The 15,821-nt window shown below is 33.5% G+C and overlaps 1 protein-coding gene across 2 annotated transcripts; it reads right to left on the bottom strand.

Annotated features, from left to right (window-relative positions):
• Window positions 1-257: 257 nt before the first annotated feature.
• On the bottom strand, window positions 258-12,074 carry LOC124367028 (glutamic acid-rich protein-like). Of its 2 annotated transcripts, none has more exons than XM_046823710.1 (4): window positions 11,739-12,074; window positions 9,931-9,983; window positions 6,261-6,376; window positions 258-1,403 (listed from the first exon to the last, which is right to left on the bottom strand). In XM_046823710.1, exons 2-4 carry the CDS (start codon window positions 9,971-9,973, stop codon window positions 903-905), a joined length of 660 nt encoding a protein of 219 aa, XP_046679666.1. In that variant the 5' UTR covers window positions 9,974-9,983; window positions 11,739-12,074; the 3' UTR covers window positions 258-902. The 2 variants fall into 2 exon arrangements, with proteins under 2 accessions (XP_046679666.1, XP_046679667.1); XM_046823711.1 differs by having other exon boundaries at window positions 11,969-12,071.
• Window positions 12,075-15,821: the final 3,747 nt, after the last annotated feature.

Genomic DNA, 15,821 nt, shown 5'->3' with positions numbered 1-15,821 from the left:
TAAGATAACAATTACTAATGTTCATATATGTATAATGTAAATTTAGTGCTTTTATGTATATAAAATTTAACATTTAAGATGAGTCACACTCTGCAGGAATGCCACATTACTGAAAACAAATAACTCCATTGCTAGGATAAACGATTCGCAGGGTCGGCTGTGGGGCGAAGCGCCTGAAATTACCGCGCGGTAACACACTAGTACACAGCTGTGCGCCAGCACGGGCCAGGTCTCTTCTTTTCTCTCGCCACCAGTAATTGTTTTGTATATTCTAGTTTTAGTTTTGTGAGAGAGAGATTTGGTTGAAAGTATCCTATTGCATGCATATACACATCTATTTGCTGAGTTGATCCTATTTTGTATCTCTGGTTCATCTGTGTACAAAAACCAACTGCACCACTGCAGAACTGTGTACTGTTCTGATATTAGCATGTTAAAATTTGAGGAGTTGTAATTTGTATGTGTATTTTTATTTTTATTTTCAATACTATAGCTTATTTTTTATCATGTTATGCCTATGTTACCATTTTAAAAGTATCATGTTTCTATGTTACGTTTGAATGTTAAGTTAGAAAAGAATGCCTTCCACTAGGTTACATTGTTACTAGCCTTCTTAACCTATATTTTAACTTGTTTTTAAAACCCTTTTTAACTTATTAACTACTGATTTTTTAGCCATACTTTGATTCAACTGTATTAAACCTGTGATTTAACCATGTGTTTGCTGCAAAATTGATTGATCATTGTCTGTATATAATGTATGTATTTGAATGAATTTCATGGATCTGTTTTAAATTTCAAATTGAAATTGCATCCTATTGAGATTAGATCTATTGCATGTAAATGTTTAAGAATAAATAAACATATCTATATCTGTTCTACTCATTCCCTGTCATGTCCTCCTAATCTGTTTCATCATCCTCATTCTCTGCCGTGTCTTCCTCATCATTACTATCATTCTCATCCTCTACCACATCCTCCTCATCTTTACTATCATTCTCATCCTCTGTCTTATCCTCCTCATCCTCTGTCTTATCCTCCTCATCTGTTTTATCATCCTCATTCTCTATCATATCCTCCTCATCTTTACTATCATTCTCATTCTCTGTCTTACCCTCCTCATCTGTTTTATCATTCTCATCCTCTGTCTTACCCTCCTCATCTGTTTTATCATTCTCATCCTCTATCTTACCCTCCTCATCTTTACTATCATTCTCATCCTCTGTCTTACCCTCCTCATTCTCTGTCATTTTCTCCCCATCTGGGTGGTCGGGTTTATTAAATACATAGTGGTATGCTTTACTTAACAATGTCACTATATTGTCTACTCCAACAGTGTTATCTTCAATAGTCACCTCCACTTCTGGTCTAATCTGCATGTGGCACATGGGACACGTATATTCCTGCAACAATACATGATTTATCAAAGAAAATAAAGACACTGGATTCACATCAAGTTGTCCAAATAAATAAATAAAATATTGACAATATCTTTTGGGATATTGAGATTAATAATTGTATTAAGGTACTAGACTGAACATTGATGCAACTTTGGAATATTGATGTAACTTTGAATAAAATCCATTGTTATAAAAAAAACCATGAATCTTTATTAATAAAAAAGATTTGAAAGAATATGCTTAATGTTTCAGATACAAATCCAAATTAAATTACCAATTAATGGAAAATACAAATAGACTATAATAAAAATACAAATGGCTATGATTATGTAGTTTCCTCAATATATATAACGATTATTAATTCTATGAAAATATGCATAGAACCTTTTTTTGTACGCAATTTTATACTCTTTCATTTAATACTGAACTGTTTTGGCGTTAATTTAAGATGTTTTAGATATTTGCAAGAACTGTACCTTTAATTTATAATGTACCCCCCTTTATTTTTAATGTAAAAATATACCAATTTTCAAAACTATTAAAATATTTTCTCCAAATTTGACTACTTGAAACTAAAGATTCCTTTAGTTTGACAAATAGGACAACAAGAATTGAAATAGAGCTAAATTTTCAGAATTTAATAAGTATACAGTATAAGTTTTGGTTTAACACCTATTGACTGAAGATAGGTCTCTACAGAAAGATTAAAATATTCCAAAAATTGTGTTAACAATGTGTTGATGAGGAATGAACTGGAATATTTATTGGATAGTTAATATTAATTGATATCAACACAAACAGGTGCTAGACAGTTCAGAAAACAATTTTAATAGTGGTGTAATCCTGAACAATATTAATATAAATCCACTGATTCTGTAATACCCTATTAAAATACAATATTTACAACCCTTAAACTTAAAGATTCAGGGATTTAATACAATGTTACACCAGTTATACAATTCAACGATAAATACCAACTTTGGTAAGTACCAACGTTGTCTAAAAATAAGTGACTGTTTTGTAATTTTGCTAACCTACAATAAGGTAAATTGACTGGTACTGTAGGGAATATGAGTTAACATTTTTCTTAATCAAAAAGTGTCAAAATTTAAAAAAGTTCATATCCAAGAAGCTTTTGAACATTCGCCTGGGCATAGGGTTAATCCTTACCATCTCACTCCTGATGGAGCTTGACATTCAAAGAACTAACAGTGGGGTTGAAATAAAGTTAGCATACATGTATAAAAGAGATTTTGTATTAACAGACAGATCAATAATGAAAATAATAAACAATAAAGAGCCGAAGATTGACACCTGAGGTACTCCACAAATGACGTCAGTAACTGGAGATCACACACAGGTTGTTTTTGATCACAAAAGTAATTTTGAAAGTAACAGAATGTGCCTCAAGCAAATGCATTATCTTCATAACCTGATTAAATTAAATTTATAATTGAGTCAATGGCACTTACATTAGAACCACATTAGAATCACACTGGAAAACAAATTGAGAATATTAAAAATGTTTTATTTTCAGAGAAAGAATTTTAAATGAGATTAAACAACATGTATTCAAACATTGTAGCAGATGTGGGAATTTAAGATACTGGTTGATATTTATTTGGATCAAATCTCTTGCCATTTTTGAAAAATTGGGTAACTTTTGATAATTTAAATTCATAGTAAAATATACCTCTTCTTTAATGGTTTAAGCAAAAAAGTGACAGCAAATAAAGTCTAATTGTTTTCTATACAAATGTATTGGAAAAGTCATAAATATCCATGTTAAGTAAGTTAAAAAAAAATTTTTTTTCACTAAGGAGATAATATATTTTGGTGTTATTATATAGGTTTAATAATAAAATTACAAAATATTGTCAAATTATTAGTTTCCTTTTAATTTCTATATCATACCCTCCTCCTATTCATAAAATAAAATAATTTATTGCAAAACATCGCTTCAGATCACATGCATCTATCATGTTTTATATTAAAGATAGTGTTTTTCTAAAACTATCCTTTTTACACTAAATACTAATACCAATGTTCAAGTTTTAAAACAAGAATCAATTTTCTGAAATTTGGAAAAAAGCAACATTACAGTAAAATTGGTAAAAGCAAATGATAAAAAGTTTTCTATTGATAGTAAATTAAGTATTATGTTGTAAATAGTTTTCTATTAGTTTGTTTTTAGTACATTTTTTAATGAATGAAGAAGGGATTCTTTTATTTCTTTAGGCAAAAAGTAGAAAAATGTAATGCTGCTATCATAAGAACTTGTGTACGACTTGCTATGAACAAATATTATAAACTAAGTTGAAACTATTGGTGATTTCATGATCATGTACAAGGTGTGTTCTAAAAAAAAACGGAATTTTAAAGTTTTGCGGCTTTGGAGAGTCCGATTGTCAAATCTTTTTATTACGTTGGTACTCTTACTACTGAAGTGTAAAAAAAATTTCCAGCTGTGTCCATTGTTTACTTTTTCAATGGTAGCTGCTAAGGTTAGACGTGTTTTATGAACTCAGCGATTTTCATTTGTTAAAATAAATCACAGAATTAGGATCAAATTTTGTGTGATAAATGAAATAAAGTAACAACGTGTAGGATATGTTAACAAAGGCCTATGGTGAAACTGCTATGAGTAAAAACAAGAGTTTATGAGTTTTACATAAACGTTTTAAAAACGGTCGTGAAGGCATTGAAGATTACAAACACTCCGGATGCTTCAGCACAAAAAAAAAAAAAAAAAAAAAAACATGTGAAAAAGTGGAAGAGATGGTTATGAACAATCGCTGTATTATGATCAAAATTGTTGAATTTTGAACAAAGACAGCGGTGAATGGAAGTTGCTCACAGGTCACTAAATGAAGTCAACGACAATGCAGAATTACTGAAACGTGTTATAACAGGTGACGAAACAGGGGTTTACGGATATGACATCGAAAACAGGCTCAATCATCCCATTGGAGGCACTCTGGATCGCCAAGAGTGAAAAAGGCTCGGCAAGTGTAGTCGAACGTGAAGGTATTGTTCACTGTGTTCTACGATTTTAATGGCATAGTGAATCATGAATTCTTGCCACAAGGTCAAACGGTCAATAAGAAGTACTACCTGCAAATTCAATGCTGTTTGTTGAAGCATGATGAATGCACCATGCCAATGTACCTGCTCACACTTCACTGTTTGTTTGTGAACTTTTTTCCCAAAACAGTACTTTAACAATGCCCCACCCTACATATTCTCCAGACATCGCTCTGCATGCATGACTTTTTTATTTTCAAAAATAAAGAGAACCTTAATGGGACGTTGTTTTTTACAAGCATAGACAACATTAAAAGTGGTTTTCTGAAAGAGCTAAAGGGTATCCCAAAGATTAAGTTTGAGAAGTGCTTTTCAAGGATTGGAAGTAGCACGGGCACAAGTGCATAATATCTAATGGAACCATTGTGAAGGTAACAACATTAGTGAAGACGAATAAATACATGTTTTTCAAAAAAATTAGGATTTTATTACTTTTAGTACATACCTCGTATTTGATAAATCTTTAATTTTGTGTGATTTTTTTAAGATTTTACACTCTCCTTTTTCAGAAGGAATTGGTATAACCTTAGAAATTTAAGACTAGTTTGAAAAACTCTCTCATCCAAGAACAAGAATTTAAAATACGTTGTAGAACCTCACAAATATCAAAAGCACAAAGTTAGACCATTTTGGGATTTAAATTAAATACATCTACATTATTAAATATTTTTAAGTTTGAAAATAACCTTCCTCAAGATAAACATGTTTGAAACTATAAGTTATTGCAACAATAGGTATCCAGAAAATCAGACTAATTGTGTGATACCATATACTAATACTGTGACAACTATTAACATAACTTCAACATACAGTACATTACTATGTTATCTATACTATCAACAAAACAAAAGTTAAACATCACTATTTGTTATACGTTATCACCAGTTGTTATACTTCAATTAATTGATCTGTCTTTAGTTTGTTTAACTGATAAAACCAAGTTGATCAAATATAAACACATATTTTAAAATGTCAAAGATTTGTTATTTCAGTCTTTTGCTGAATAAACATTAAACCGAGTACAGTAGTATATTTCAATACGAACAAATGAGTAACTGCTGAATTAACCTTACAGGTATTTTTGCACTGCTATTGATGTTTGTAGAATTCTTTTTTAATTTTAAGTGTGAAAAGTGCAGAAAAATTATCAAATATATGTTCTTTCAAGATAGAACAATCTTTACGTTACAGATGTTATGAAATTGTCTATAAAACTTCCACTAAGTGAATGCATAATTACTTCTCTCCAAGTTTCACGCCAAAGCATGCTATTAGGTCACCCTTATTTCTAGCCAAAACATTTGTCTGAATCCTAAAATTAATATTAAAGTCAGCTCCTAGGACTACCTTGGTTTTGAGGATATTATAAATAGTGAACAGTTCACCTAATCTATACAAAAATATTGAATAATCAGAATCAGGTGTATGGTAAAGAAAAACTGAAACAATTAATCATTAATTACTAACCCATCTACTAAAATTGAAAAGGCACGCACATCAAAAACTTTATTCTCAGCAAGAAAATCGATCTGACTAAAGATTTTAACATCTTGATTTTTTTTTAGCATGAATGTCTCAGCCTCTTCTGATAGATTTAAATTTCATGCAGTGTAAAGTGCAAAGGTTTATTTCAGTTACAAACTAAATCACTAACAATATTCATTCACTAGCAAAACATAATATGAATTATAGAAGTTTGTGTTTTATTCCACTTTGTAAATTAGCCTACTTTTGTCTCTCTAAAACTGTTCACTTCCAATTAGATTTTCTACTAACCCGCTGGAGCCATTGGGTGATGCAGGCCTCGTGGAAGATATGGCTACAAACCAAACGGCTGGCTCTTTCATTGATACTGTAGTGTTTCAAGCAAATACGACATTTGAATTGTGAATCTGTAAAAACACAATTAATTATGATTACAACAGTTTCAAGGTTATTCATAAAACTGACTAGTTTTGTTATAGAGGTAATAACTTTTTATAATCAATACTGCATCTATAACAGATAAATTTAAAAAAACCTTACCTACTTGTGTAAGTGCAATAACAGTAATACAACTAAGAACAAGAAGGAGCTATGAGACCATCTGCTATTTTAACAAAGTGTACAAATAAACCTCTATTTTGAAATCTTCCCTCTCACTTTTCTTTGGGTACTGTTTGCAGATTGAATGAATGGATTATTTCAAGTCTCTAACTTCAAATTCAGCCATTTTGTGAAAACACCTAAGTACCACTTTGAGGTTTATTTTCCTCTTAAAGAAACAATGAATAAATAAAATCAGGTAGCCGACTTTCTGTTTGAATCATCATCTCTTCCCAGATATTCACCGACTCAAGGAAAGTTTCAGCAACCTTTATAAGAAAACAAAAAATTTGGACTCGGAAAAATCGTCTCTAGTATCAGGGATTTTTAAGTATGGCAAATTCTTCTTTTACAAAGTCAAGGCGTAGAACTCTTGAATGGTATAAACTGGTCGCTCCATCAGCCAGTTGTGCACTCACCTTCAAAACTCGATTCCTTTTAGGATTTTCTGGTTCTCTGGTAGTGAATTGTAGTTTTCTCGTTCAGCGTAAAATGGTTTTTATTGCATTTAGTACTGTGATGCAATGGAAGGTAGTAATCAGCTACTCTTTAGGCACTGAAGGTAATATCCCCACCTCTTGGGAGTTCCAGCTGGTCTATGTGCATAAACACTGCATGTATATACAAGGCTGTGACTGTCAAATTTTAAGAGATTTGTAGACCTCTTTACAGCTTTCCATTAGGGCATGACTGGCAATTGCTCTTATGGCTTTTAGACACAACTATATCATATATGATGTGGGATTCTATAAGCTGTTTTTGCTGCAATCTGCCCCCTTATCCATTTCATTTTATGAACCACACAGAGGAGAGGTCAGTGTCAACTTTTGAACCTAAAAACTTTGCTTGCTGTTCTATTGATATGTCAGAAAATGTTGGTATCTCTTCATGTTTATGACTCAATTAATTTGTGTTGTCTTCAATGGGATTTGTGTTGGCTACATCATTTTGGAGACAGTATTGGTGTACTTTATCTACTGTAAGTGTAATATCGAAAACAAGATTCTGAACAGTTTATTCTTAAAAAGCAAGGTGGTATCATCTGCATACAATTATTGTCTTTACAGTTACGTCACTTATAAAACTCTGAAAGTCGTTTGTAAAAAGTGAAAACATGAGAGGACCCAGGACTGAACCCTGAGGTACTCTCCTTTTAACTGGTAATGGCTTGGATCTGATGGTACTGTTTCTACCAACATTTGTTGTCGGTACTTCTACAATTTGACTGTGTCTCTGTAGATAGCTGGATACCCAATCTCTAGTTCTACCTTGGAATCCCATAAAATAATTATTGAGATGATCAGCAATGAGCGCTGGATCATCTTCCTTCTTTCTATTACCTCCAAGCATAGAGGAGTACCCCATGTTTGTTTACTGCTCCTTTCCAAATTTATAGAGCCATTTGTTGTCAGAGTTAGTTATATCTTCTTCAGTGATTTTGCGTTTGAGCTTTCTGAGTTAACACCATATTTTTTTCTATATCTCTACCATTTTCTCCTTATCTCATACCTGTCATCTCATATTTGTGAAAAGCTTCAAGTTATTTATTTTTTAACTTTTTGGCTTCATCATCATCTTAGGCTACCATATGCTTCAATCGTGCATTTAGCCTGCTTCTTTTGTTTGGACATGCATAATCTAGTGCTCTTGTCACAGCTGTTAAAAACTCTTGATAAGCTTCTTCAGCTTCACTAGCATTCTGTACATAGTGCCAATCCTCTCCAGCTAGGACATCTCTTAAGCATATAAGATTTTGTTGACATTAGTTTCTTCTAAGGGAACTTGACTGTATTATACCTCCGTTACTTAGCAGAAGCTGCACACTTGACCTGTATGGTCTGACATTCCAGTTTCAAAGATCGTAAAATCAATGGTATCTTGACAAATATTTGTGCAAAGGCAGTCTATGGAGGTCTTGGAAGTAGTGGTTAGTTGAATAGCTGGGACTATTGGAGTGCATCAATGAACTTAATACATTACATAGCGATGAAGCCCCATCCTACAGCACTGTAAAAAACTGGTATAATGAGTTTAAACATGGCCAATGTTCACTCCAGGATAAAATTCATGAAGTCATCCAAATATGCCAATCATTTTTCCTAAAATTGTTTGTACCTGAAAGCAACGCTGCTGTGCTTCAACTGATTATACAAGATTGTCATGTGCGTGAGGCATCTTTGGAAATTACTATGACTAGCATCAACCAACAAGATATTACGTGACCATTTGGCAGTAAACAACAAATTTTCCCATTGAATGCAGCATAACCTGACCAATGTTCAAACGAAGGCTCACGTTGACTGGTGCATTAAAATGATGAACAAATTTGTTAAATGTCCATCAGACTGTGTATGACATCTGCACAGGTGATGAGTCATGGAACTACGCATATGACCTAAAAAATAAAACAGCATTCAACTGTGTGGGCTGATGAGCCAAATTCAACAAAAGTTGCTCACAGAAGAAACACATTGAAGCAAATGGGTGCCTGTTTCTTTGGTATTACCGATCATGAGACAACAGTGGCATTGGACCAACATAAGACTCTGAATGGTACATGACCATTTGTTTGCCAGAAGTCATTGGAGGAATTTGGAAAACATTGAAGAAGAATCATTCTTCATCATGATAATGCAAGAAATAATGGCCTAGAAACATCTGTTTCATCTACTTTCCGGTACAGTGCAGCAAAGTTAGACAAAAGATACTAGAGTTTTTACGAAATAGTATACATTTCTTTTTATATTTGTTTTCTCTGTAATTAATCTTTGTAAGTAGGAATAATAAATTGGCTCTATTTTACCTTTATATTTGTAACAAATAAATGTTGTATGTTCTTTAATTTATTGTATTCACTTCCAATTCCATTACTAATCAGGATAAATGTATTGTGTTTTATAAAGAATACTAATTAGTCACACATAATTATTAAATTGTACTAAAGCTAATACTTATTTTAAATTTAAGTGTTTAGAAGTAAGCTGGAGTCTAAACAATTTGTACTAGTTTCCCTGAGTATTAAGAATTCTTTACTGTGATCAGCTTTTTCCAAACACCAAATATAGATGTGAAGCTAAACTTTTGACAATGTAATACAACATAATATTTTCTGTAAAATACCATAAAATATCCCAATAGAATAGCAGAATGCCCTGACAGTTGAGATGAATGAATGGAATTGTTCAAGATTATATTGGAAATTAAAAACCAATTTAAATCATCAATTTAAATGTCAAGTAAGCATCGCTCACTAGACATTCATGGAAAACATCAGACATCATCACATAATGTATAGACATTTAAAAAAACGATGTCCAATGTTCAACATTACACTATGATTACTGCATGTTGCTATACTTACCAACTTGGGCTTTGGATATGTAGATTACTGTCCAAGGATCCATTTCTTCTGTCCTGAAATTAAAAATTAAGCTACTATAAATTTTTTCTAGCAGCATATTATACCAAATGTAATATGAAGCTGCTGGTAATAGAAGAACCCATTTTGTAATCATAGCAAAGTGTTTTAGAACCCAAGTAACATGGACGTAGCCAGGGTTTTATTTTGGGGGGTGCTGACTTTGCTCTTGGGGGAGGGGGACAACAGACAGAAAACATTAAAAAACAAAAGACAAAATACTTTAGTTTTATTATTTTTTGGAAGTAGAACAGAAAGCTTAATACAATATAATTGATCAATTACATAGTTAAATTAAGATTGCTTCAAAACTAGAAGAGATCCAGCTTCCTAGGCACGCTCGCCTTTACATCCCGTACTGCTGGTGAAACATTGACATTCCCAAGTGAACAGGCAAGAGTGCAAGATCAGTTAATCTTTCATTATTCATCCTGTTTCTTATAGTTTTTAATTATTATCATTGTCGAAAACGATCTTTCAGCTGTGTACATTGAAACTGAAAACAAATAAAATGATTACCTAATGAAGACTTCAGGCTAGGCTTTATAAAATCAATATTTTTTTAACTAATATGAGTTGGAGTCTTCCTTGTACACATTTATAAATAAGGACAAGCAATAAAGATAACTAACGTTAAAAAGCACAACAAATGAGAAAAGGACATTTGTGTAATAAATGTAACATGACAATATCAAGATTTTAAGCATATGGTTCATATGTGGGAAAAATGGCACAGATGGTGAATTAAATGAGTTGAACTAATGGACGAACCTAATGATCTAACAACTGATGGAAATGCCTGGCTAGAAGGAGCAGACGACGAGCAGGGTCAAATCATGACAGGCCTGCTGCAGGAAGCCTCCTGTCATGATGTCTGTGTCAGGATGATATTAACTTTTATTCATAGAAGGTCTAATTAAAACAACTTTTATTTGGGAAAAAATCCCCTGATTTCAGCATTATTGTTATTTTACGTATCCAAAGAATAAAGCAGTAAAGGGCCAGAGGCATTCATGATCGGACCATTTATAATTTTACTTTTTAGTTATAGTTACTACCTCGAGGGATGTTTTGCGTATGTTGTCATTGGTGCAGGGCCATAGTCCGCGCTGATGTCCCGAGAAAGAAAGCACTTGTCAGGATCATATAAACTTTTATTTTTAGGTCTAAATTAACAAAATCATCTCTTTTATTAGAATAAAATTCTTGTTTACAGCATTATTGTTATTTTGCGTATCCAAAGATAGCGTAACGGCTGACGTCAGCAACAACCAATACAAGGTTGACTTATGTTCCTTACAAGAGAATGTGACGTCTGTAGAACAATGAGATATTACTCTGTACGAGAAAAGTAGTTCCACTTTTAATGTTCCATAACTTCGTTATTTGCACTCCTTACTGTAATACTTTATATGATGTTTTGATGATAAAAATAGGTTAAAGAAAAACTAGTATTTTTCCACTCCTGCATTGAGTTCACAATTACCTTAACTCCAAACATTGTCATGTCTTAAGAAATGTACGGTTTATATAACTTAATTCATTCTGAAAATTCTTACATAACACAATAGACATAAAAAAACACAACCTTGAAATGCATAAAATCAAGTGGTTTAAAAAAATATACATATAGGCCTAATAGTAGACACAATGTTAGAATTGCACTTCTAGGGTTAAAATAGAGTCACAGGCTTATAATAAAGACTAAATTCCATGACATAGGCTAGTCTTTATTCATTTAATTAACTTACCTGAAGTTACAAGTATAAAATCATTTAATTTCGGAATTATAGGCCTTAACATTTCGTTGATACACTTCAGATTTTATAAATCTTTGAGTTTGTTGAGAACTCAGCAAACTCCAACATAGGAAAATTCACAAGATACAGTTTTCTCAAACGATAACCAATTTGCTGGTTATTGACACTCCTGACTAATCCTTTGCACTTAATATAATGAGTATAAGGACTAGTCACTGTACCTTATGTAAAGATTCCACAAAACCTATATTCACATATAACCATAAACTAATCCCTAGGATAGGGCTCCGCCTCCGCAGCTCCCCTTATTTTATTTTATGAATATGTTCACGCTCAGCTGTAGAAACATAATTTTTTTCCACAAATTGAAAAAACTAAACACATAGTACCATAGAGAAAATAAATTGAGAGAAAATTGGGTTTATTATACTAAAGAGTCTTTCAGTGCCAACATGGGATTTTCAGTCTTCAGTATTAGTTAAGTAGGTACACATGTAAATATTCCACCACTTATTTTCAGTTATTTGAATAAAAATGAAATTGATGAAAAATGCCTTTATTAGGTGGAGTTAGGGTTATTAAGTCCTCTCTACCACTCTCATATTGTATACAGTATTTTTACAATAGTTTGATACAATTGTGGTAAATTATTAACTTATTCTTTAAATAGAAATAACAAAAGTGCTTAACCTGTAAAAAATGAACTTAAAGTAAAAATCTATATATTACATGTTATGATAAAACAATAAATTCCAAATTAAGAGCAAGAAGCAAAGACACATTCAATCACTCTAACACACCGATTGGCCACATGACCGCAACAAGCAGCAGCATCCGTCACCCTCACAGCTCCTCAGCAGCAAGCCCCATACCCCCGCACCTAGAAGCGAGCACGGTCCACAATACATATAATTTCATCGGAGAGAGCGTTCCAACAGGGACAAGCCTGAACAGTAAATTACCTATTACAAATTATTGAAAGATGAATTGGAATTGATAGCAATGCGGTTCCCTTTCTTGTAGGTCGTTCACTAATATTAGAGATATAAAGTGTAAATGATCGGACAGATAAGAAGGATATTTGGTTTTAATAATTAAATGTATAACAGAAAGAATGTGGAATGTACGTAGTCGATGAAGTTTTATGAGTGTCAATATTGCTAAAAATATTGTGTAACATGCTCATGACGTCTGAGATTTAAAATAAATATAATACAGTAGTTCTGAGCAAGCTGGAGTCTATCCGATTGCTCAAAGCCATGTCACTCATCATGACACCACAGCAGTCATGGTGGTAGTATAAGTCTTAATGAGCATCACCTTAACATTGAATGACAGGTACAAGGCAGACCGCTTCAAAACCGTGGATGCCAGCAAACTCTTCTGCACGTTATCGTAACTTGGTCAACCATTAGAGATTTGTGTTCATAGTGTGTCAAAAACCTTTCAGTTTGTTTTGGTAATTTTATTTACGACGGTTAAGTTTAAGTTTTGGTGCGGTACCAAGATTAATTCGGTTTATCATTCGTGAGTTACCAACTATCATTGCTTTCGTTTTGTTTTCATTTATTTTCAGCCCTTGTTGTATTGCAGAAAAGTTATTGGCTTCAATATCCAAGTTGAATAGTAATACAAAAGTGGTTAGTTCGTTTGGTAAACGGAGAACGTATATTTGCAAATCGTTGGCCAAAAAGTGAATATTTTAATGTGTTATAATTGAAGTGACTTTGTTTGTATAAAGTAAGAATGAGAGAGACCAAAGTACATAGCCTTGTAGGATCTCCATGTAACAGGTTTCCAGTCAGACAATTTATTCCCCTCCTTCAATGGTTGTCCAAGTTATTTGGCCCTACATTTTTGTTTTTATGTCTGGTATTAGTGCTCGTAGAACCCGTAGGGGTGCATCTTTATTATCAATTCCAATTCATCGGACAGAGTTATATATATATATATATATATATATATATATATATATATATATATATATATATATAAAAACATCTTTCACTGTTTCCGCATGTTGATTGAGGAACGATCTCCCAGATAATATAAGAATTATTGACAAGCGCGATCGCTATGGGGCTGAAGTTAGGGCCTTTCTGCTGCGTGCTCGGCGGGAGTGACGAATGGTGGTTCTTGTGGTCGCACTTGGGGTAACTGCATGTAATTTGAATGAATGGAGAATGGAAGCTGATAAGACTGACAAAATCCAATTAGTTGATTATTTAACTATGATTTTTAATCTTAGAATGCAAATTTTTATGTTGTATCGGAATTAATTATTAAACGTAATTTAGTTTTACATGCCAGTTACGATATTTTAACAGGAATGATTTTGTTTTCTTTATTTGTGTTTAGAGGTTAAGTGGAAGAGAGGACTTTTTAGTCCTAACTTCGCCTCTATTAATAAATACATTGTTCACATCATTTCATTTCATTTTACTCATTGCTAACGTTCAGTAAGGTAAGACTCGACCCAATTAACACAACCATGGGAGAAATCATACTTGTTTAGTTTGATAAGGAAGAGGGGGTGGTATACGCAGTCGAAGGCCTTGGAGACGTAAAATAATATCAAAATTGTCACTAGTCTCTCGTCCATTGCAAATCGAATATCATCAGCAATCTTTCAATAAGGCTGTAGTGGTACTGTGATTAGATCTGAATCCAGATTGAAATTTCATCAGAATATTATAATTATTAAGATAAGAAAACTGTTGTTGGACTACTCTTTCGAGATATTTTGAAAGGATGCTTATTGGGCCTAGTTCAGAAGGAGATTGAGGGTTAGATGATTTGTTCAAAGGGCGAACCAGGGCGTGCTTCCAAATATCGGGAAAACAGAAGAATTCAATGAACAATTGAAAATAACAACTATAATAGATAGTGTGATTGGAAGGGTATCCTTCAAAAGCGTAGAGGTATGTAATCATCCCCGACCACGTTTATAGTCATCCTCGAAAACGCCACAAGCACGTCAGCCTCACTCACAGGTGCAAACGAGAACCGGCAACCGGTTGCATCCCGAGAAGCAGCCCTCAGCTCGGAGACATAATCACGAGCTGCATATTCATCTCTTCGAAAATTTACAAAATAGTCATTGATTACATCGATGTTTAACGAAACAGGGGTGTCGACATTTGACTTTCCAATGCCCAGGCCCTTGACCCTGTTCCATAGCAACCTCGAGGACTGCCGCGGAGGCAGAGTTCTATGGTAAAACCTAACTTTGGCATATCTGATTTGTTGCTGCGTACGCTTTCTAAGGCGTTTGTATATAGCCCAATATTGCGAATACTGTAAACTCTTGGCCTTACGGAAAGCTGAGTCTATGTTCTGTAAATATTTTATAAAACCATTTATCCAAGGAGTGGGAGTTTTATAGATTGTTTTGTGGCAATCGGTGCATGTTTATCAAATAAATTGATAAGGAAAGAGTTAAAATAAAAAGCCATGTCTTTCACGTTATTGGTGTAAGTAACCTCATGCCAGAGCAAAGCATCAGCATCAGTGAGAAGAGCAACATGATCCAAGTCCTTGTCTTTCCGGTACTTGATGACTTTTGGCATACACTTTGGGAGTATATAGGCGAAAACAATTAGATTATGCTTTGAAAGTCCAGGGGTAGGAAGTTGTTCGTGGTGTGACAAATGGGGTCGGAGACAGCCATGATATACAGCCAAATGTCGGTTGTGGCAGTATGGTGAGTAGCTTGAATTGTAAGTAAAGTCAGATTACAAGATTGTAACATTGGAGTCAAGTATGTTTGGTCGTAAGTAGCAGATTCAATTAGGTCAGAGTTACAGTCTCCCGTGACAAAGACATGACTAAACGAGCCATAAGATCGATTAGTGTAACCTCAAATTCTACAAGGTAACCGATATTTGGGGGTTTATTACAAACACATACAAGAATATGATCCGTTTACACTACCATCCAGAAACATATATTCTGGACGTCCCTTCATAGTAGTGTCGGATAAGAATATGATAGAAGTAAAAAGGTGAGACCTGACATAAGCAGCGACTCCACCGCCACGCTTGTACAGGCGGTCGTTCCTAAAAAGGCCATAGC

Source organism: Homalodisca vitripennis, chromosome 7 (assembly GCF_021130785.1).
Source record: "Homalodisca vitripennis isolate AUS2020 chromosome 7, UT_GWSS_2.1, whole genome shotgun sequence".
In the NCBI taxonomy this organism is placed as follows: domain Eukaryota; kingdom Metazoa; phylum Arthropoda; class Insecta; order Hemiptera; family Cicadellidae; genus Homalodisca; species Homalodisca vitripennis.
The sequence above is the reverse complement of the archived record's forward strand: the minus strand, read 5'-3'. Positions and strand labels throughout refer to the sequence as shown.